Below are 24505 nucleotides of genomic sequence, written 5' to 3' on the forward strand. Positions count from 1 at the left end.
TAGATCTGCTATTCTTGAAAAATCACGAAAATGTGGCACAAATATTTGAATATAACATTCTTTCACAGCAAACGCTTTTAGCTCAAATCTTTGCTTCTGGGGGGAGGGAATCCCTGGAACAACACATTTTCAGATGGCGGCCAAATAAAGATAATTCAGGGGGTCCTTTACATGAAAAAGGTTGAGCACCACTGACATAGAAACATGGGTTTTTTCCAAAAACTTTAGGATTTAGAAGACATTTTTTTTGGGGGGGGGGGGTTAATGGGGTTGATATGGTCATAATGTGTATATTCTGTGTTGCTCTCTTGGATGGATGAATATCCAAAGTGCAGAGTGCAAAGAACGCGGTACCAACTGCCTCCCCCTGGCCAGCCGGGGCGCCTGGTGGAGGGGAAAGGAACTGGTCGGAATAACGTGTTCCCTCCACGCGCTATACGTCCAACCAGGGAAACTCCGCCCCCGTCAGGTGTAAAGGAGCGACTTGGACACTCATGCATGAAGGAAGCATGAGTTCAAGTCCGTTGCTCTCCCCAGGTTGGCGGAGGGTGTGTAGAGCCCAGGATCACATTAGATAATATTATTGACACAGGGGTGAAAAATGGGTTACAAAAATCGTGGGATAAAGAAATTAAACCAATTTTGGGCGGGAACCCCTTTTGGTGTTAGCATTATGTTATGCTTTAGCTATTGAAAAATAGCAGATCTACAAGCTCATAGCGCGCCACGAGCTTGTAGGCCTGCTATTTTTGAAAAATCGACTGACATAGAAACATAGCTTCTTCAGAAAACTGTCAGGATGTAGAAGACATTTTTAGAATCTGATCTCAGGTCAAAATGGGTTTAAAAATCACACCCGTGTGAACTGAGTGGTGCAAATCCCTCTCTCATTAGCAGGCAACAGTGCAATACTATCTCTCTGTCTCTGTTTCTGGCACAACAGCGCCCCTACTGGTACTCATGAGTCACACATGAGTCACACACAAACATAGTTTAACACGAGTCACAAACATAGGTTAACACGAGTCACAGACATTGCTGTTCCTTGGAGTGGTTGCACCACTCAAAAAAGAAAAGAAAGAAAGAACGCAGTACCTTCCAGGGGGTCCCTGGTGAGGCCCAGCTGGCTGATGATGTAACGGGGGATGTCCGTCTTGATTCCCTGGCTGCCCTTGGCCTGGCCCTCGGCCGTCTCCAGGCGGTGGTAGAACTCCTCTGGGTCAAACTCCTGTCGGAAAGTCGTACAACAGAATAGTAAGGGCATTTTATCAGGTGTTTTTTGACCAATCTGGGAACTAAATCGTTACCAAGAAATGTCTTCACCAATGTGTTTCTAAAAGGTGTCTAATGAATGGATTCAGAATGTGCTAAAAGTTTGAAAATCAACTCCCGGGTGGGAAATTTGAGTTAATAGCATAATATGTGACCGTACCATTAAGATCCTATTATAAGTCAAAATGTCATCATTCTTTAACTCTTGCATTTATTGAAAAATTAGGATCTAATTCACGCCAGCATTTTTTTAATTTGAGCTCTTATTTAGAAAAGCCACAGTTCCAGACTTCCGGTAGGGAGCTTATCCTAGGAAGTTTAACAGGTCCCGTTCAACTGTATGGGTCCATGCCAGTGCACTTGGGGGCTCCACATCGCCGGCTCTGTGCCGTCAAAGAAATGCTGTTTTGACCAAAATGCCATCTGGGACAAGGAATAGGAGATACAGGCGATTGAAAGAAACAGATAGAATTGGATTATTATGGCGACGACGATCTAAGATGGGCGATCCAGTGCTGTGCTAACAACACAGCTAGCTAACCGGCTAACGTAAGTAGCATTATGGCTCGATCCATCGAATGCACTATAAAAGCGCAATTGCCATTAATCTTGGGCAATGGCGTTAAGCGTCAGTATCAAAATTAGGCTTCAATTGACAATGATCTTCGGCAATGGCGCGATAGGAGTTAAGTAGCATGTGACATATGAAACTAGGGGGTTTTCATGATTCTGAATCCATTCCAAGCATTAGTTTTGCACAAAAAACACTCATTGGGCTAAATTCGGCCATATCCACTTGTGCCCAAATGTGCTGACCTCATCACATTTGTGATGATGGCTATGGCTGTTTTCCTCCCATGGAGTGTTTTTTTTTTTTTAAATCAAAAGGGTTGGGACTTGCTTCTCATTTAAAAAAAAAAACAATGCTCCCAATCTAGTTTTGTCTCAATTATTTCAGTCATATTGTTCTGGACTTAAAACAACCAAGTCTATCCCAGTAAAAATGATAGAATCACAACATCATTGCCTTAATGCAAAGTAATATTAACGAGTGTCAATGAGGGTCAGCTGGGCAGTGACACACACACACACACACACACACACACACACACACACACACACACACACACACACACACACACACACACACACACACACACACACAGAAAACCGTCATGATTTGGAAGACATATTTTGTAGAATCTGGTCTCAGGTCTAAACGGGTTAACCCATTCTGGGCGGGAACCCCTTTTGGTGTTTTAAAGCATTATGTTATACTTTAAAACAGCAGATCTACAAGCAGACCTACAAGTTCATAGCGCGGCACTTGGTGCCGCGCTATGAACTTGTAGGTCAATTACAGATCATTTTTGGGGTCCTTGACATGAAATATTGAGCACCACTGATACAGAAACACGTATTTCAGAAAACTGAACAAACAGAAAACATTTTTTAATTTCGATTGGTTAAAGTGCTATAGCGAGTTGAGTGGCTGGTCTTACCAGACACTCCAGTAGCCTGGCGGGCCGGGAGATGATGATGAGAATATTCTTCACCAGTTTGATGATGATGGTGACCTCTTCGCTCTCGGAACGCTCGTACGCCTGAGGAGAGAGAGAGAGAGAGAGAGAGAGAGAGAGAGAGAGAGAAGGAACAAAAAGTACATTGTCAAATACATTGTACTGTATGTAGACATGTGGTAAATGGTGCATTTATATAGCGCCTTTTATCCAAGGCGCTTTACATAGATTGTACATTACATTCACCCATTCACACACACATTCATACACCGATGGAACTGGTTGATCGATAATCCATCCATCCATCCATCTTCAACCGCTTATCCGTAGTCGGGTCGCGGGGGCAACAGCTCCACCAGAGTGCTCCAGACTTCCCTCTCCAGAGCAACATTAGTGACTTCCTCCTGGGGGATTCCGAGACGTTCCAAGGCCAGTGAGTCGATGTGTTTCCTCCAACTGCGCCTTGGTCTGCCCCGGGGTCTCCTCCCAGATAGGGTTAGGGTTATTATATCGATTAGGGATGTCACCGATCAAGTTTTTTTTGCTCCCTCCCGATCCGATTCCGATCAGTATCTGCCGATACCGATTTTCCCTGATCCGATGTTTATATTTTTATAGAACACTGAGCCACCGTGTCTTGCTCAAGTGTCCTTGAGCAAGACACTGAACCCCTAATTGCTCCTGATGTGCTGGTTGGTGCCTTGCATGGTTTCCGCCGCCATTGGTGTGTGAATGTGTGTGTGAATGGGTGAATGTAATGTACAATCTATGTAAAGCGCCTTGGATAAAGGCGCTATATAAATGCACCATTTACCATTTAACACCCTAGTACAATAGTCTAAAATCACAGACAATATCCAGTCTAATATCATGATATGGATATATAATATTGATACTAGGGATGTCCCGATCACCGTTTTTTTGCTCCCGATCTGATTCCGATCATTTGAAAATGGCGTGATCGGCCCCCGATTTCCGATCAACGTGATTGAATCGGGACAACCCTAATATCGATCAATAATTATCAATCAATCGATTGTGTTTGGACTGACGTTAAGTTCCTGTTTATCGGTATCACAAATCATTAAAAAATAATAATAATACCACGGCATATACATTACATATATATTTTACATGACTTTAGATTCATTTTACATTATTCGTAGTTTTTATTTTTTATTTTTTTTCAAAAGAGGATAATTAAAGCTTTTCGTACAGCTGCAATGTCGGTGAGTTTGACATAATTTAACCCATTTTGGGCGGGAACCCCTTTTGGTGTTGAAAAATAGCAGATCTACAAGCTCATAGCGTGCTATGAGCTACGAGCTTGTAGGTCTGCTATTTTTGAAAAATCGAAGAACGACTGACATAGAAACATAGCTTTTCAGAAAACTGTCAGGATTTAGAAGACATTTTTAGAATCTGATCTCAGGTCAAAATGGGTAATTAGATAGGACTTTGTCTGTTTGGATGTATGGGCGGTCAATGGCATATTGTGGCTAGTTTCCACCCTGCCATTAACTTATGGAAAGATGACCGCCGTGTGCATTAAGGTCTACTGAGTATTCAAACATGAGTATTCTGAACATTTGGAGCATCTCAGAACATCTGTAGCTCCAACGGTTTAGATAGAAGATAGAGGCATGTTTTATGTGACGGTTATTTTAAAAAGGGCGTTGTCATTTTTGGGGTATTTCGCCCCGGATAGAGAATTGTTCACAGTTCCTAAGTTGTTCGCAGCGGTCATATTAGCCAAGAAAAGTTGAGACAGTTGAGACCCATTCACTCCCATTCACAGTTGAGACCTACCTTTTTAATAAGGCCTTCACCCAAACCCAAAGATTTTATTCCCTGACATAAAATGTTCAATAACTGTTTTTCTTGATGCTAAACTGTGTGCTTTTAATCGTGTAATGTTCTTTTTTTGCCTTAGACTACTGTTTCATATTTTTGCCTAATGCCTACTGTAGCACTTTGAGATTCTGAGGAATGTAAAGTGCATTATAAATAAAATCCATTATTATTATTATTATTAGATATTCTCCGCTAAATGAAGTGCATACATATCTGCTGCTGCCAGGTCCTGGAGTATGTGGGCCGTGCATTACCGTATAGGTTCACTGAAAGTTTTTGGGGCATATTGTTCATTTAGTTATAGTCATATATATATACGAACCTTTTCTGCTGGGAAATGTCTCATTTCTACACTTTCCCTGGCTGTGTCTAATAAATATTAGGAAAAGGTGTATGAATAAACATATCAACGCCGTTCCCCCTATCTTAAACCATTTAGGCCTGACGTAAAAAAATAAAAAGTATTCTGAAAGAATATATGTTCAAAGATTTGTGCCGCATTTTTACGATTTTTCAAAAATAGCAGACCTACAAGCTCGTACGAGCTTGTAGATCTGCTATTTTTCAATAGCTAAAGTATAACATAATGCTTAAAACACCAAAAGGGGTTCCCGCCCAGAATGGATTAAGCTAGCATTACCTTGCCATTATCAAATAGCAGCCTTATCAGCGTGAGTTCACTAATACTGCTACTGAAGGATTGAGGTCACGGGGAGTTCTCTTTGGGTGTTACCGGTTAATATTCCTAATCCAATCATGTCAGAACGTGGGTTTACGAGGACCAATCGTAAACCAATTCTACATTTCTACAACATTGGGTCGCTACGGTTGCAGAGTCCCGAGTGTATAGGTTATTAACCCATTTAGACCCAAGGACGCATCCGTGTCACCTTATAGCTTTTAACCACTTTTAACCATTATTTTAAACTTTAGCTGTTGAAAAAATAGCAGATCTACAAGCTCATAAAAATGAGCTTGTAGATCAGCTATTGTTGAAAAATCGTGAAAACATATTTTCAGATGGGGGTCAGCGGCCAAATACATATAATATTTTGGGTCCTTGACATGAAATAGTTTGAGAACCACTGATAGGTTTTTCAGAAAACTGTCAGGATTTAGAAGACATTTTGTAGAATCTGTTCTCAGTCCTAAATGGGTTAAAGGTTGGTGTAAAGCCGTCACACTAGATCTGCTCAAGTCAAATAAGTCTTCCATAAACATCAACCCCCCTCCCAAATGTAAATACCAATTACCAAGCAGGACAGTGAAAACACAAGGAGAAGAATGTTCCAAATCAATTCAAAATCATATGAAGCTTTTGCTCATCTTTACGTCTTTATGGCGATTAACTGGTTATAGAAAAGCTCATCATGTCTGACAAAACAAGTCTGTCTTCTAAAAGCAGTTTTAAGACCTAAGGGGGCCGAGGCCGAGCTGGGATTGTTTAGTTAGTCCATTCTGGGCGGGAACCCCTTTTGGTGTTTTAAGCATTATGTTATACTTTTAGCCATTGAAAAATATCAGATCTACAAGCTCATAGCGCGGCACTCAGTGCCGCGCTATGAGCTTGTAGATCTGCTATTTCTTTTTTAATCGTGAAAATGTGGCGCGAATCTTTGAATATATATATTCTTTCAGAGCGAGCATTTTTAACTCATATCTTTGCTTCTGGGGGAGGTTCCTGGAACATCATATTTTCAGATGGGGGTCGGCGGCCAATTACATATAATTTGACATTTTTTAAATTTCGACGTCAGGCTTAAATGGGTTAGAGAACCGGACTGTGAGGAATGTTTGATTAACCCATTCAGGCCTGACGTCGAAATTTAAAAAAAAAAAGTTTTCTAAATCATGACAATTTTCGGAAAGATTTGAGGCACATTTTAACGATTTTTCAAAAATAGCAGACCTACAAGCTCATAGCGCGCCACTCGGTGGCGCGCTATGAGCTTGTAGATCTGCTATTTTTCAATAGCTAAATTATAACAATGTTTAAAACGCTAACGCTAACGTGACATGGATGCGTTCCAGGTCTCAATGGATTAAATGAAACTTAAATGAAAATCATATTTGCTGCCATCATGACTTGAAAATAATCATAGTGATGTTGTCCATGTACAGGGGGGGGGGGGGGGAGAAGAGACACACCCAGTGTCTGGACAATAATTGCTACCAATGGGGTCGTTAGAAATGAACTCTGTGATCTTATAAATTCTCAAATGTGGCCTCCTTTTCAGAAGACTGACGTACTGTAATGCTCAAAGAAAGCCATCGTGTACCGACTCAGGGAGGAAATAAGTCCTTCGGGGACCGTTGTCCAGAAGTGGAGTCGAATGACCCCCCCCCCCCCCCCCCCAGGGTTGAGAGGGGGGTCCCCCGGATCTACAAGCTCACAACACAGCTTGCGGATCTGCAATTTTCAAAGAATGGTGGAAAGAAATATGGATTTTTCTTTTTTTTTTAACATTTTAACGACACAAATCTTATATATCCCCGGGAACAAAATGTTTCCAGGTATGGGACTGTGAGTTTTGGGCCACCGAGTGGCGCGCTACGAGCTTGCAGGTCTGCTATTTTTTATAAATCGTGAAAATATTTATTTCAGAAAACTGGAGGATTCAGAAGACATTTTTTTAAATGTCGACGTCAGGCCTGAATGTGTTAACTGTGCCCAATAAAAAACAACAACAACAATGACAACAACCCCCACCTCGTGTAACAGCTTCTCCAGTTTCTCCTGCAGCTCCATGAAGTAGCGCGAGGTGACCAGGCCCTTGTAGGACTTGTCCAGGCAGTCCCGGGCCAGCTCCACCAGCTGGTGCTGAATGAAGCCCAGCACGCCGTCCGCCAGCGGCAGGCTGCTGCCCGGGGAGTAGTCTGCGATGACGTCCAGCAGGCGGCCTTCCATCTGGGCCGTCGCCTGGAGATGTTATAGAACCACAAGATAAGGAAACTTTAATTGCGAACGCAGTGAGCACTAACTATAGAAGCTGGGCAAAACTGTCTGTCTGTCTGTCTGTGTGTGTGTCTGTGTGTGTGTGTGTGTCACACTGTAACACCACCGGCCCGCCACCAGAGGCAGAGCTGTATCACACACAAAAAAACTTTAAAAAAAACACACACACGCACGCACACACACAAAACTTTACTTAAAAAAAAACTTTACTTAAAAAAACTTAACTTCAAAAAAACTTCAAAAGAAAAAACTTTTAAAAAAAACTTTAAAAAAGAAAACTTAAAAAAACCTTAAAAAAACCCCTTAAAAAATAAAAAAAGAGAACTTGAAAAAAAAAACTTAAAAAAGTACGTAATTTATTCTAATTGTTGTTATTGCAATTTACGAGCTGCGTTCGCTTCCCGCATTCGCGCGTCTTACTTGTTATACCACACAGAAGAAACACTGTTAGTGACTGTGTTGTTTTCGTCGACTAAAACTACGGCGAAAAATGTCCGTCGACTACCTTTTTCCACTGACGAAAACTAAACGGAAACTAAATGAAAACTAAGCTAGTCATTTTACACCTGGTTGCATGCTGAAAATAGCCGATCTACAAGCTCACAACGCATCGCAGCGCGACGCGTTGTGGGCTTGTAGATCGGCTATTTTCAGCAAGTGAAAAAATAACTGTCATTACGACGGCATCAAGGCCCGCCAAAATACATTTTAGTCGACTAAATCAAGTGTAGATTTAGTCGACTAAAACTAGACATTCCAGGGGACTAAAATGTGACTAATGAAACTAAATGAAAACTATTGAAGAGACTATGACTAAATCTAAAACCTAAAATTTCTGCCAAAAACAACACTGCTTCCGTGTTGCGTAGCATAATAGTGACATCACTGTCCAATCCTTGGTATCTTTACCGTTCGTGTGTGCTCAGCGAGCAGCAGCAGCAGCAGCAGCGGAACAACACATTCTAATCAAAGATTATGTTTTAGACGGCCCATCGCGGTCCCGCCGCTAGTCGCGTTACAATTAATCATAGCTCCCGTTGTTGTCGATCGCCTCGGGGGGGTGTTTTGGCTACATATAGCTACTTCAGCTACATCCGGGATAGCGCCTGGTGCGCCGCTAAATGTGCTCCGTTGCTGCAAATCGCTCCGATTTAATGGTCCTAAATACCCCCGGGCGTTCGTGGTGTTAATCATGTTTTGATGGCTAGACATGCATCAATGAAAATTAGGTATATTATGGGACAGGACATGTGATCTTCACCTAGTGAGTAGAAGAGCAAGAGACATCAAACGAAACATGAAAATTATACTATACCTTGGGAAATCGCTCTTTGTAAACGTGATTCATCATGACGATCTCATTGTCGAATGTCCCACACGTCCGCCCAGGGCTATGTGCGGAGACAAGAGTTGCAAAAATGTTAATTCATGGGTTATGTTCTTCTAACTATATGTGACCAAATTTGACTGAGGGACTGCCATTTTTAATTTTCGTTTTTTTCACGTCATATGAAAGCAGGGAATCATAGCTTCAAATTGACATATTGGTTGTTCAGTTTGACCCACCAGTTTTGGAGGTATGGCTTATAGAGTAATGTCTTGCAGAAAACAGCGAGTTGAGAAAACAGGCTTGCAAGGTTCACTTCTGTGGTCTCTAACATTACACCTAGCTACATGTTTAAGCATTTATTTCATATTTACATGTTGATTTCAGCTCTGACACTTATTTCAGACATGCACTAGTATGTGAAGAGTCTGCCTGTGCTATTAACTCATTTTGAAAAAAATTGAATTTGCTCGATGGCAGTCTCTCCGTCAAATCTGGTCACATATATATTACCATGTCATTTTTCGAATTCACGCGAAGTCAATTTCTCACCACCGTAAAAATAAATTCAGAGGGGCTTCATGGGGGAGTCAACCAATGCTTTCCTTATGTTTCTTTGTCACTTTGTAGCCATCGACATGCCACGTTTGAAGTGGATACTGTTTTACTATGATACTGATCAATTTCACATACCACATTCATATAGCCTTATCTACTATGGGTAGTACAAGAGCTCCGTTAGAAGTGGTGACATGTGTGTGTGCATACCCATTATAAATCAACATAACGTCAACGTTATGTTATAAATAGTGATCCTTGTTATGTCCACATATAATATTGCATGCGTACAAATACAGCGCCAACCTGTTACACACAGTCTATTTCAGGGCAAATATCAACAGTTGCACATGTGCCCTCCCTGCTGCTGTTATTTGGTGACAACATGAGTAGTTGCACATGAGCAATCACACACACGCATACGCACACGCACACGCACACACACACACACACACACGCACACACACACACACACACACCCTCTGCTACTATTTCTAGGACAAGCGGTATAGTTCACCACGGCAAATGTGTGCAGTTACTCAAAGCTGGCCCGGAAACCCACAGTTACATAAATGTTATAATCTATGTAATTTAGCAGCAATGACAGAATCCCTGGTCTTATATTTAACCCATTTTGGGCGGGAACCCCTTTTGGTGTTTGAAGCATTATGTTATACTTTAGCTATTGAAAAATAGCAGATCTACAAGCTCATAGCGCGGCACCGAGTGGCGCGCTACGAGCTTGTAGGTCTGCTATTTTTGAAAAGTCGTGAAAATGTGGCACAAATCTTTGAATATATATTTCAGAGCGATTTTTAACTAAAATATTGGCTTCTGGGGGGTCCCTGGAACTACATATTTTCAGATGGGGGTCCGTGGCCCAATAGAAATAATTCTGGGGGTCCTTGACATGAAAAAGGTTGAGCATCACTGACATAAAGAAAAATGGGTTTTTCAGAAAAACGTTAGAAGCCTTTTTTTTTTAGTGTAGACTCCTGTTATGAACAGGTACAGTACTGAATGTACGTATAGTATACGTTCAGAAACTATTGCACTTTGTGGATACATAATTGTTCTGTCTGTAAGCTGGGCTATAAGGGTATGTTCATGCTAAACACCTGTGAATTTTTGTTTGAGTTTGTTTGTAAAGGCACTGTTTTTTACCTTAGACCTGAGGTCGATTCTACAAAATTCTTCTAAATCCTGACAGTTTTCTGAAAGTGAAGACCTATGTTTCTCTATGTCAGTGGTTCTCAAACGTTTTCATGTCGAGGAGCCCCACAATTATATGTATCTGGCCACCGACCCCCATCTCAAAATATGTTGTCCCCCCTCCCCCCCCCCCGCCCCCCCAGAAGCAAAGATTTGAATTAAAAACGTTCACTCTGAAAGAACATATATTCAAAGATTTGCGCCACATTTTCAAGATTTTTCAAAAATAGCAGACCTACAAGCTCGTAGCGCGGCACCAAGTGCCGCGCTACGAGCTTGTAGATCTGCTATTTTTCAATAAAGTATAACATAATTCTTAATAATGCCTAATGAAAACAAATTATTCACCGTGGAGTCGATGAGTTTTCTTGAAGACCTATTAATATATCGGGGGAACACCATGCAGCCATTATTCATCGGCCTCTTCAGCTGGTGAATTACGGGTGACCATAGTCAGCTCTGGCGTTTAAAAATAGTTGCAATTTGTTTTAAAGCGTTGCAGTTGCTTCTGTGTGTGTGTGTGTGTGCGTGCGCTACACATAATGCTGTGCAGTGACTATGTTCGCCTGTAAGCTGGAAAGCACATCCTCCATGTATTCATTTACTTTGTATTTATAAAAAGGGTAACAGCTGCCTCAGAAGGCAGTGTATAGAAGTTCAGAAAAGGTGGTGAATCGTGTAGCGATCTGGTGACTGATGAGAGATCACTAGAGCAACATGGTTTACTCCTTTTTAGTTCATTAACACTTTCAGGGCTTTAAATTGTTTAATCCAGGGTTCCACCCATAGAGTATATAAAAGGATAGAGACTGAACTGGCGCGAAGCTCCGCCCCCCCAGCTATTCATGTCAGTGGAAGTTGCTCAGTGGCGTTTTGAAGCACCCGGAAGACTGCCGGAAGTACCGTCTCAGAACGTCTACTTCCGCATTTGACCACCAAATTTTGGTGGTCAAATGCGGAAGTGCAACCGAGCGCTCAATGTTAAAGCCCAGCTGCACGGGGTTTCCCGGTCATGAATCCACGGGTCCGCCTGTAGTCCCTCCTCCTACCACTAGGGCCCAGAGCTTCAACGTTGAATAGCCTCACTGGCCCCTTGGTTCCACCGCGCGTAATACGCTAAACCCGCTAAACCCGCTAAACCCGCTAAACCCGCTAAACCCGCTATTTGTTTAATGCGTTTAATTGGCCGTTTTAAAACAATTAAAAAGAAACAGCGGATTTGTCCCGGACCTGGTGACGAGGCCGTCGCGTTATGATGACGAAACCGGCAATCAAGTCGTCCTCTGGGCTGCTAGGGGCTTCTGGGAAATTGAGTCCAATGCAAGTGGACGGTTTCGTTTCGCGTTGTCATGGCCGCTGGTGCTTCTGATCATAACCAACCAACGGACCATTTTTCGCCGGATTTTCGCGGTTGAAAGCTGCAAATACTTCGGCGTATGCTCTCTAAAGGTAATAAAACAATCTCGGCAGCGTAGAATATTGGATAAAATAGTGGGGAACGCGGGTTATGCAGTAAGACCATTTTGTGGTGTCTTACATCCATTGTTATACTGGAAGAGACCACTCCCACCCGTTTGCTTTATTATGGCAGCAAGCAAGTTAATCTAGACTCCAGATTAACTCGTTTCTAGAGCTTTTCCTATAGCGGCCACAGGCTGCGTGTGTGTGTGTGTGCGTGCGTACGTGCGTGCGTGCGTGGCGCATGCACAAGCAGGATCACGTCATGGTGAAGCCAACCACATCAAGCCCATTCCACCATCCTCCACACACACACACACACACACACACACACACACACACACACACACACACACACACACACACACAGTGCCCCACCTAAATGTCTTCAACAGGCTGGCCTCTCAGCAGCACTGCTCCACTCACTTCTACTGCTACACTGCTGAGATGAGTGCTGCTGTGTGGCACTTTAGTGCACTGTTAGTGCACTATTTTTGGCAGCAAATTTTGATTTTAGTTTTAGTCATAGTCTCTGCAATAGTTTTAATTTAGTTTCAGTCACATTTTAGTCACCTGGAATGTTTTAGTGTTAGTCTAGTTTCAGTCGACTAAATATCATAAGATTTTAGTCTACTAAATCTACAGTTGATTTTGGTGGGCCTTGATGCCGTTGTAATGACACTTTACACTTGCTGCGACGCGTTGTGAGCTTGTAGATCTGCTATTTTCAGCATGCAACCCTATTATACTGGATCTCTTGTCCACTAGTCCCTGCCTAACATTTTAGTCTAGTTTTTATTTGTTGACAACATTGTCAGTATATTTAGTCTTAGTTTTAGTCATCATAGCTTAGTTTTCATTTAGTTTCCATTTAGTTTCAGTTCGTTTAGTCGACGAACATTTTTCGTCTTAGTTTTAGTCGATTCCCCAATCTTTTTTCAAATGTTACTGCTTTGCCAATTATTTGGGGGACCACTTGCAAATTGCAATATCCTCACAGACCCACTAGTTGGCACCAGCCACACAGGTAAGAGATGAGAAAGTTCCAATTCACCAACTTAAGTTCCTGACTACTTCTTCTAAGCTTGGAGTGAGTGAGCGTTCCAGCACGGCCATTCTGGGCGGGAATCCCTTTTGGTGTTTTAAGCATTATGTTATGCTTTAGCTATTGAAAAATAGCAGTTCTACAAGCTCATAGTGGGGCACTCGGTGCCGCGCTACGAGCTTGTAGGTCTGCTATTTTTGAGAAATTGTGAAAATGTGGCGCAAATCTTTCAGAGCGAGCGTTTTTAACTCAAATCTTTGCTTCTGGGGGGGGGGGGGGGTGTAGCTGGAACAACATCTTTTTAGATGGGGGTCGGCGGCCAATTACATTATATTTTTGGGGTGTCCTTGACATGAAAATGTTTGAGAACGACTGACATAGAAACATGGGGTTTTTCAGAAAACTGTCATGATTTAGAAGACATTTGTGGAATCTGGTCTCAGGTCTAAATGGGTTAAAAGTTCAAACTCATTTGCTTAGATTTAACCCCTTTTGGTGTTAGTATTATGTTATGCTTTAGCTATTGAAAAATAGCAGATCTACAAGCTCATAGCGCGCCACCGAGTGGCGCGCTCGAAGAACGACTGACATAGAAACATAGCTTTTTCAGAAAACTGTCGGGATGTAGAAGACATTTTTAGAATCTGACCTCAGGTCAAAATGGGTTAAATACTCACATCCATGCCTGTGGTTCTGTGTTGGTGCATAAACCATATATTATGTGATCTACTGTGATGGTTGCTGAAGTTCAGCTGAACTAGGCCGTAGGCTTCAGATTGTTTTTGCACAACAAAGCATGAGTCTGCATCATCATTTATCATTCATATTTCTGGGTCAACGAACATGATGTTCCCTGTTCTATTCGTCCATCTCCACTCTCTCTGTGCCTTGCCGCCCTGGCCGGTCTAAATAAAGCTGAACTATACCTCAAAATATCAATCTTAAACCAAATGAACGCTATAGCGTTACAATTCTGGGGGCGAGCATTCCGAAAAAATGGCTGATTTACAGTGCAGTGCAATGCATTGTGAGTAGTGGTGTCAAAAAATATCGATATGAATCGATAATCGATTTTAACATTAACGATACGACTACATCGATGCACGTGTGTCTGGATCGGTCAAAATAGCGTCTGGATCGGACGTTGGATCGATCCTAAAGTTGTGAATCGATATAATTCAACTAACTGCGGGAAAAACACAGATGTACAAGCCCAAAGCGCTGTGCATTGTGACGGGTAGATAACTTGTAGATCTGCTACTTCCAGCGCAGGAAGGGCGCATGCTTATGACGCTCTTTAACTTTGCATCAGCAGCCAGCGACAGTCACAACATAGAGTCACTCACAACACACGAGCAGCAGACGGGATGCACAGACAGATCCGACACAACTTTATTGCACACATCTGTGCTTTCATCCACGCTTCCATAGCCTTTTAAATCTTATTTCCCATCCACGGGCACAACAGCTTCCACCCGATCTGTGGTGGTGTTCTGTTGTCTGACGAGGGAAGCTACTAGCTAGTAGCTAGCATGGGAGCTAACGTTAGTTTAACTTCCATAAAGTTAGGAGTCCTCCTTAATAACACTATGTACTTTCCATCCGTTCCCCAACCCCTCACACTCGCTGCTGCGTTTACACGGGCAGACACAAAGACGAATGGGAATATCATTTGGAGCTTTAACAATGAATGATAGACTGTATCGTTGCGTCTGCCCGTGTTTAATGGTCAGGGTTTCACTGTCCACAGCAGGCAGTCAGACCTGTCAAACTATGCACTTCCAAAACTCAGAGACATGCCACCACCTATAAATTCAAACCCACCTCTGGAATATTGCTATAGCTTTCATTTATTTTATTCCATAGTCTTAGTTTTTCTCTAAAGTTGCTTTTATTTGTTTTCTCATGTTCTCCTTGAAAAGTGTCTTTAAGTACTCAGAGAAGCATTATATAAATAATATTATTATCACTATTATTATTACTACTTGTTTTATTGCCTATGCTTATGTAGTCACTATTCATTGATTCACTCATATCCAAATCCATTTGAAAAAAAAGCTCACTGCTCAGGTCAAATAGGCCTATTGATATGCGATTAAAATGTGATTAATTGAGATTAATTAATCAATCACAAAGCCTCCAATTAATTAGATGTTTTTTAATGAAGTCCCAACCCTATTCTTTATAGATCTAGCTTCAAATAAAAAATCTATAGAAGGTTAAATGTGTCAGATCGCAACGTATCGTATCGTATCGAATCGAATCGCATCAAATTCCATGAAGTTCCACAAAATCGAAATCGTATCGATTTGGACTGAATCGAATCGAATCGAATCGTTCTGTATATAAAATGTATCGTCCCCGAATCGCATCGTAGGCCAAACGTATCGATACGTATCGAATCGTCTTGTAAGGGAGAGATGCACACCCCTAATTGTGAGCTTGGTGTAGAGGGAGGAAGGAAAAAATCCCACTTGTGTGAACTGTGAAGTGAACCCCCAGTCAATTAATATCTTTAATTGGTTAATTCAAAGAAATGTAGCATTTGAATCCATTAACCCATTTTTGGCGGGAACCCCTTTTGGTGTTTTAAGCATTATGTTATACTTTAGCTATTCTACAAGCTCTATGAGCTGTAGGTCTGCTATTTTAGAAAAATCGTGAAAATGTGGTGCAAGAATGAATATATATTCTTTCAGAGCGAACATCTTTAACTCAAATCTTTGCTTCTAAATGGGCTAAGTACCTGAGACTGCGGGAGCGGAGCCTGACGGGCGGCGGCTGGTGCGCGGCGTCTTCGTCCGCCACGCTCTCCGTGCTCCGGAAGTGTTTGAAGAGGAAATGGAGGTCATCCTGTGTGGGCTGGGACGGCAGGTGGTGCAACAACTCCTGGGAAGAGGAGGACTGCATTTGAGGAAGGAAGGAAGGAAAGACAACGGAGAAGAAGTGTTAGTGAACAACGAGAGACATGAAACAGATAATTCCATAATAACATAATAACCCATGATGTTATGTTTGACCATGTTATATGCAGTGTTGATTTCGTCGACTAAAACTGAGACGAAAAATGTTCGTCCGACTACCTTTTTGCCACTGACGAAAACTAAATGGAAACTAAATGAAAACTAAGCTAAGATGACTAAAAAAATTACTAAATATACCGACAATTTCGTCAACAAATAAAAACTAGACTAAAATGTTAGGAAGGGACTAGTGGACAAGAGATAGTGGACAAGAGATCCAGTATAAGTCATTTTACAATTAGTTGCATGCTGAAAATAGACCATCTACAAGCTCACAACGCGTCGCAGCGCGACGTGTTGTGAGCCTGTAGATCGTCTATTTTCAGCAAGTGAAAAAAACAGTCGTTACGATGGCATCAAGGCCCGCCAAAATACATTTTAGTCGACTAAATCAACCGTAGATTTAGTTGACTAAAATCTCATGACATTTAGTCGACTAAAATTAGATTAACACTAAAACATTCCGGGTGACTAAAATGTGACTAAAACTAAATGAAAACTATTCAAAAGACTCATGTCAAGGACCCCCAAAATCATATGAATTTGGCCGCCGACCCGTGTCTCAAAATATTTTGTTCACCCCCCCCCACCCCAGAAGCAAAGATATGAGTTAAAAACGTGTGCTGTGAAAGAATATAACATTCAAAGATTTGCACGCGTTTTCATGATTTTTCAAAAAGAAATAGCATTTGCGCCACATTTTCAGGATTTTTCAAAAATAGCAGACCTACAAGCTCGTAGCGTGGCACCTCGGAGCTGTGCTATGAGCTTGTAGATCTGCTATAAAGTTTAAAATAACGGTTAAAAGTTGGTTACGGCCTATAAGGTGACGCCTCCGGTATAAATGGGACAAGCAAGACGGTAACCTTCGGGGATGAATAAGGCTAAAATAACTAACAAGACATTTACATAGTCATCCTAATTAAAATGTAACTGAATACATACAGACAAGCCCACACGTTTCCATTTACATTAAATTATTTCTAGTCTCTTTAATCAGCTCTGTGCTCTTTTATAGGCTTTGCTTTTGCAGCTCTGAAGAGACACGACATCCTGCGTTTGAAAAGCTTTTCTACGCCGACAAGAATCACACCAAGCTAATTCATCAGCCCCGCTAATACTGAGAAGCTTAACGCATACTGGACGGGGAACCCCTTTTGGTGTTTTAAAGCATTATGTTGTGCTTTAGCTGTTGAAAAATAGCAGACCTACAAAGCTCGTCGCGCGGCACCGAGTGCCGCGCGACGAGCTTGTAGGTCTGCTATTTTTGAAAAATCCTGAAAATGTGGCGCAAATGTTTGGAAATATATTCTTTCAGAGCGAATGTTTTTAACTCAAATCTTTGCTTCTGGGGAGGTCACTGGAACAACATATTTTCAGATGGGGGTCGGCGGCCAATTAGATATATTTTTGGGGGTCCTAGACATGAAAATGTATTAAGAACGACTGACATAGAAACATGAGGTTTTTCAGAAAACTGATGAAATGAAATGATTTACAATTTACAATTCAGGCATTTATCAGACGCTCTTAATCCAGAGGGACTTACATTACATACAAACATCAAATACATAAAAAGTAGTTATCATGAATCATACATAAGCTAACAGCACAACAGTGGGAAATCTATGAAACTATGCATATAAACTATAGAGTGCTATGTTTACATAAAATGCTATAAGTCTACACAAACTGCTCTCCAAGTCTACATAAAAATGCTGTCTAAGATACATAAGTTGAGCCTTTCCATACGCCTGTATAGGAGGTCGAGGCTAGGTCATTGATTTAGAAGACATTTGTAGAATCGAGCTCAGGTCTAAATGGGTTAACCCATTTTGCGCGGGAACCCCTTTTGGTGTTTTAAAGCATTATGTTGTACTTTAGCTGTTGAAAAATAGCAGATCTACAATCTCATGTTATGAACTTGTAGGTCTGCTATTTCTGAAAAATCGTGAAAATGCGGCCTCAAATCTTTGAATAAATATTATTACGTAATATTATTAGTGAACATTTTAACTCAAATCTTTCTGGGGGGGTCCCTGGAACAACATATTTTCAGATGGGGGTCGGCGGCCAAGTATATAGAATTCTGGGGCTCCTTGATATGAAATAGTTTGAGAACCACTGACATAGAAACATTTTTTAAATGTCGACGTCAGGTCTAAATGGCTTAAAGGCTTTCATGTTCCTCCTCTATGGTTTGAAATGAGATGTCACAGTTAACAAGGACACATCCTCCTCTGCTCAGGCAGTCTGCAAATGAAGCATCAACATCATAATAAATCCCTTCTTATAGTCTTATAGACGGAAGTGATACGGTGAAGCTTTCCCTGCTCCACTTTTGCAGAAACCGGATTTCTGTCTTTGTCTTCGCCCTCTGCGGAATGGGCCAGAAGGCAACGCATGCTAACGTTGTCGGGCAGAAACCTTGTATGTCCAAAAGTGTAACTTTTCAGGAAATGGGAAAAAAAGGAACCCGTGTTGAGTTCCAATGGATTCAATGTAGTTATTTTTGAGTCAAAAGCTCTTCTTAATGGGTTCATTGGAGACCTGGGAACGATTCTACAAATGTCTTCTAAATCCTGACAGTTTTCTGTTTCTATGTCAGTGGTTCTCAAACTATTTCATGTCAAGGACCCCCAGAAATATATGTAAATGGCCGCCGTTCCAGGGACCCTCCTAGAAGCAAAGATTTGCGCCACATTTTCACGATATTTCAAAAATAGCAGACCTACAAGCTCGTAGCGCGGCACTCGGTGCCGCGCTATGAGCTTGTAGATCTGCTATTTTCCAATAGCTAAACTGTAACATAATGCTTAAAACACCAACAGGGGTTCCCACACAGAATGGGTTAATAACACAGAAATACCATTTTCAGCCTTTTTTTCCCCCCACAATTCTTCAGAAATAGCAAAAATAGCAGAGCTATAAGTGTTATGATGACTAGGGATGGAGCCCGAAAATCGGGGTCCATTACAAACCCGGTTCGGCATTTATCGAGACCCGAGTATCAATAAGCGTGTGGCTTGTCGAGCCTCGTATCGGGTATAGCCGCAGCGGCTGACGTCATGGGCCGCTCGCTATAAAGGGGGCTTGGACGCGCTCCCTGCCATAGAGTTATAATACTGTATCTCCCGCGAATCGATTGAATAGTCTCACATAATACGTGACGTATTCAATGTGCAACTTCTCAGTCTATCGTTGCCGAAAAGGCAGAGCTAAAAGTTCACAATGCGGTGCAACCAGACGCGTTGTGAGCTTGTAGATTGGCTATTTTTGCTGCGCGACACCGCCGTACGATGATGTATACATTTCACTTTTAAAGTGACGGTACACAATGAACAGTGTGTGTGTGTGTGTGTGTGTGTGTGTGTGTGTGTGTGTGCGTGTGTGTGTGTGTGTGTGTGTGTGTGTGTGTGTGTGTGTGTGTGTGTGTGTCTGTGTGTGTGTCTGTGTGTAAGTGTGTCTACACCTTAGAACTGTTCATTGGCATACAAACTCTCACAACTGGCCAATAAGAATAAGGTTCTGTTCTTTCCAGAAAATAATAGCAAATGCTCGATAGTGGGCTCAATAAGCCTGCTCGACAAGGTGATCGTTATCAATAAAACCTTAAAGGTATATTCAGTGATTTGACTTAATATCACTTATTTTTAATTTTTTTCTGGATAATCCTCCCTACTATAGAGTGTGCTGACCATATAAGGAGCTCCTCCCTGTCCCCAGTGAGCCCCTGGGGTCAAAAAACCCTAGTTTCAGTTTTGGTGGCGGGTGGCAAAGCCTTCATCCAATCAGGATGAGAGGGGCCTTCCTCCGATCATGATCGAGTGGGGGCGGGCCTTGGTGCACATGCTGTTGGCCTGTTGCACTTCCCCCCACTGTAGAGCGTGCATGTGCACATTTTGTTACCGGGGCGGACTGGGTGGTTTTCCAAATCACTCAAATCACTGAATGCTCCTTTAACAAGCTCCATCCCTAGTTATGACTGAGCTTGCAAATCGGCTATGATAAAGTATTAAAAGTAGGGCACAACAACTGAACAACATCTATCTATAAATGCACCGTGTCTGTCTGGTGTACGTCTGTAATCCACGTTACTCGAGAACCGGTCGCCCCACGGACTTCAAATTCGACACACGTGTTCCACCACACCCCCACAGGGAGCGCAGTGCCCGGTGTCGAGTCGGTCGGACTCACGGTTGTCCAGAACCGCCACAAAAAGGCCTCTGCCCGCCCGGGCTCTGGACAGGGCCCACACATGCAGGCTCCAAGGCCTGTTCTGACATCACAAATATGTTTAGTGTGGCAAATATGTTTGTGGCAACTAAGTTGGGCGTGCATTTTCCAACTTGCAATCGTTCCAAGCAGGCCAGTGCCCAAATGGGCACCGCTCTTAGTACAGTAAGATGAAATAGGGGGATATACAAGGTTTCTTCTGACAAGGTTTATGCTAGTATGCATTCGTTTTCCCTGGTCGAACCAAAATGTGCGACACACACAGGGCCTGGAATTTATATCCCTGTCCTGTCTGGCAGGGATCTCGAGTTTCGCTCAAGGAAGGGCAAAGAGGGGGGGGAGGTGGGAGGGAGGGAGGGGGGGGGGGGGGGGGGATGAGCGGCTCCTCTGACCAGAAGAGGAAAAGAAAGAAAGACAGAAGAACAGTAGAGACGGGGGGGGGGATGAGAGAATGCACACGAAAAAGAGAGAGAAACAGAGTCAGAGCAGGGAGACAAGAAGAGATCGTCAAAAGAAACCCCCCAAAAAAGCACGGCAATTAAAAGCAGAGAGAGAACACACAGCGATAAGACAGAGCCACAAAGAGAAAGAGAGAACCTGAGGGAGGAAACCGGAGAGGCGTTTGGTGTCAAAGCCAAGCAGCAACATAACGACCTCACTGACAGACAGCCAGGGCCTCAAAAAGGCCATTGTGTGCAAGCCGGGCCTATAGCTGACCTCACCGTCTCCTCCAAGCCATGTGTTATAGGCTGTTAGACAATTACAGCCACCGACACACCACAAGACACCACTCATTGTTTTTCATGACCGGGGTTGCAGTTTTCAGTCGACGCTCAAGGCGATGTTTTAAGATTATCACCGCAGAACTCATCAACATTCAGCTAACGGGTGCTAGCAAAGCAAGCAAGCAACCTAGCTGGCCGGATGCCCACCGCTTGACTTCCAGAGAGGAAGGGTTGAGGCAAGAGGAAATGTGCAATGTCATCCAGTCTCTTGCTTAGCAGTGATGTCAGTCAGGAAAAATGCTGCTTTTCCACACAAGTCTAATGTTATTGTAAGCGATTAGCCCATGTGATTTCTGCATTTGTCCTTTGGCAAGCGAGGGCAGCAGGCATTACGCAGCTGAGCAGGGAACATACAGTAGTCAGAATACAGAGAAGAAGGACAGAGCAGGCCTTGACGTAGCTCTGGTCCATACAGCTGAGCAGGGAACATACAGTAGTCAGAATACAGAGAAGAAGGACAGAGCAGGCCTTGACGTAGTTCTGGTCCATACAGCTGAGCAGGGAACATACAGTAGTCAGAATACAGAGAAGAAGGACAGAGCAGGCCTTGACGTAGCTCTGGTCCATACAGCTGAGCAGGGAACATACAGTAGTCAGAATACAGAGAAGAAGGACAGAGCAGGCCTTGACGTAGCTCTGGTCCATACAGCTGAGCAGGGAACATACAGTAGTCAGAATACAGAGAAGAAGGACAGAGCAGGCCTTGACGTAGTTCTGGTCCATACAGCTGAGCAGGGAACATACAGTAGTCAGAATACAGAGAAGAAGGACAGAGCAGGCCTTGACGTAGCTCTGGTCCATACAGCTGAGCAGGGAACATACAGTAGTCAGAATACAGAGAAGAAGGACAGAGCAGGCCTTGACGTAGCTCTGGTCCATACAGCTGAGCAGGGAACATACAGTAGTCAGAATACAGAGAAGAAGGACAGAGCAGGCCTTGACGTAGCTCTGGTCCATACAGCTGAGCAGGGAACATACAGTAGTCAGAATACAGAGAAGAAGGACAGAGCAGGCCTTGACGTAGCTCTGGTCCATACAGCTGAGCAGGGAACATACAGTAGTCAGAATACAGAGAAGAAGGACAGAGCAGGCCTTGACGTAGCTCTGGTCCATACAGCTGAGCAGGGAACATACAGTAGTCAGAATACAGAGAAGAAGGACAGAGCAGGCCTTGATGTAGCTCTGGTCCACATAGCTCTAATGCTGTTGCATTTAGAGCTATGTTACTCTCGACTTCCGCCGCTCGCATGAATGCCTCTCGTCTTTAGCGTAAATAAAAAGAACGTTTTTGCTACTCACCAAAACAAAGGCGGGTTGTGTCATTAGAAAGCCTACTTTCCTTAGTGGAAGCACTCTGAGCAAAAATACTTTTAGTTACTCCAATGCGGGTTAGGGCCTCTACCGATATTGCCCAGAGAATGCCCTCATAGAGAATATTTTTCCTCCGGTGAAAAAAAATCCCTTTCTGTCCAAAAAGTACCTTTTATACGTGTGTTGGGGGGAGTGCTTCCACTAATGAAAGTTGGCTTTCTAATGACACGACCCGCCTTTGTTTTGGTGAGTAGCAAAAGAGTTTATTTACGCTAAAGACGAGAGGCTGGTCTGCATTCATGCGAGCTCCGGAAGTTGACAGTAACATAGCTCTAAATGCAACGCATTAGAGCTATGGACAAGAACTAGCCTTGATGCAAACATAAAACCTTTGTTTATGTCACTGCATCTTTCACAGTAACTTTCCAAATCATAGTAAAAACTGTATGTATGTTTACTGGTAAAAACATAAAACTTGATATCAAAAAGAGCAAAAGAAAAAGAGCTATTCGCATTTTTGAGGGGCGATATCCCCTCCTATGTCCAGATTTAGGGTACAGTATGTGCCAACACTGCCCAGCCCTATTGCAGCTAATAACTTTGGTAACAACAACAACAACAGAAAACTGGTCCTGATTTCCTTCTCCACTTCCACCACGACTCCCAGCAGCAAAAAAAACATGATGAAAGGCCTGTGAAGGAAGGCTCTGCATCAGAGGTGGGCAACTTTGACGATGGAGAGAGCCACTATAGTTCCACACTCACTCCAGAGGGCCACTATAGTTCCACACTCACTCCAGAGGGCCACTATAGTTTCACACTCACTCCAGAGGGCCACTATAGTTCCACACTCACTCCAGAGGGCCACTATAGTTCCACACTCACTCCAGAGGGCCACTATAGTTCCACACTCACTCCAGAGGGCCACTATAGTTCCACACTCACTCCAGAGGGCCACTATAGTTCCACACTCACTCCAGAGGGCCACTATAGTTCCACACTTACTCCAGAGGGCCACTATAGTTCCACACTCACTCCAGAGGGCCACTATAGTTCCACACTCACTCCAGAGGGCCACTATAGTTCCACACTCACTCCAGAGGGCCACTATAGTTCCACACTCACTCCAGAGGGCCACTATAGTTTCACACTCACTCCAGAGGGCCACTATAGTTTCACACTCACTCCAGAGGGCCACTATAGTTTCACACTCACTCCAGAGGGCCACTATAGTTCCACTCTCACTCCAGAGGGCCAATATAGTTTCACACTCACTCCAGAGGGCCACTATAGTTTCACACTCACTCCAGAGGGCTACTATAGTTTCACACTCACTCCAGAGGGCCACTATAGTTTCACACTCACTCCAGAGAGCCACTATAGTTCCACACTCACTCCAGAGAGCCACTATAGTTCCACACTCACTCCAGAGAGCCACTATAGTTCCACACTCACTCCAGAGGGCCACTATAGTTTCACACTCACTCCAGAGGGCCACTATAGTTCCACACTCACTCCAGAGGGCCACTATAGTTCCACACTCACTCCAGAGGGCCACTATAGTTCCACACTCACTCCAGAGAGCCACTATAGTTCCACACTCACTCCAGAGGGCCACTATAGTTCCACACTCACTCCAGAGGGCCACTATAGTTTCACACTCACTCCAGAGGGCCACTATAGTTTCACACTCACTCCAGAGGGCCACTATAGTTCCACACTCACTCCAGAGGGCCACTATAGTTTCACACTCACTCCAGAGGGCCACTATAGTTTCACACTCACTCCAGAGGGCCACTATAGTTCCACACTCACTCCAGAGGGCCACTATAGTTTCACACTCACTCCAGAGGGCCACTATAGTTCCACTCTCACTCCAGAGGGCCAATATAGTTTCACACTCACTCCAGAGGGCCACTATAGTTTCACACTCACTCCAGAGGGCTAC

At 43.2% G+C, this 24505-nt stretch overlaps 1 protein-coding gene across 4 annotated transcripts in view; it reads right to left on the minus strand.

Annotated features, from left to right (window-relative positions):
• The window catches only part of mast3a (microtubule associated serine/threonine kinase 3a), an 89909-nt gene that overhangs the window by 34306 nt on the left and 31098 nt on the right, over positions 1–24505 (minus strand). For all 4 annotated transcript variants that reach the window (XM_079529558.1, XM_079529559.1, XM_079529557.1 and 1 more), the window contains 5 exons: positions 15949–16106; positions 8918–8993; positions 7357–7566; positions 2775–2876; positions 1096–1228 (listed from right to left, as the gene is read on the minus strand). In XM_079529558.1, coding sequence (XP_079385684.1) covers positions 1096–1228; positions 2775–2876; positions 7357–7566; positions 8918–8993; positions 15949–16106 — 679 coding nt within the window. The remainder of the gene's footprint in view (positions 1–1095; positions 1229–2774; positions 2877–7356; positions 7567–8917; positions 8994–15948; positions 16107–24505) is intronic.

The sequence above is a fragment of the Electrona antarctica genome (assembly GCF_951216825.1).
Source record: "Electrona antarctica genome assembly, chromosome: 19".
NCBI classification, from domain to species: Eukaryota; Metazoa; Chordata; class Actinopteri; order Myctophiformes; family Myctophidae; genus Electrona; species Electrona antarctica.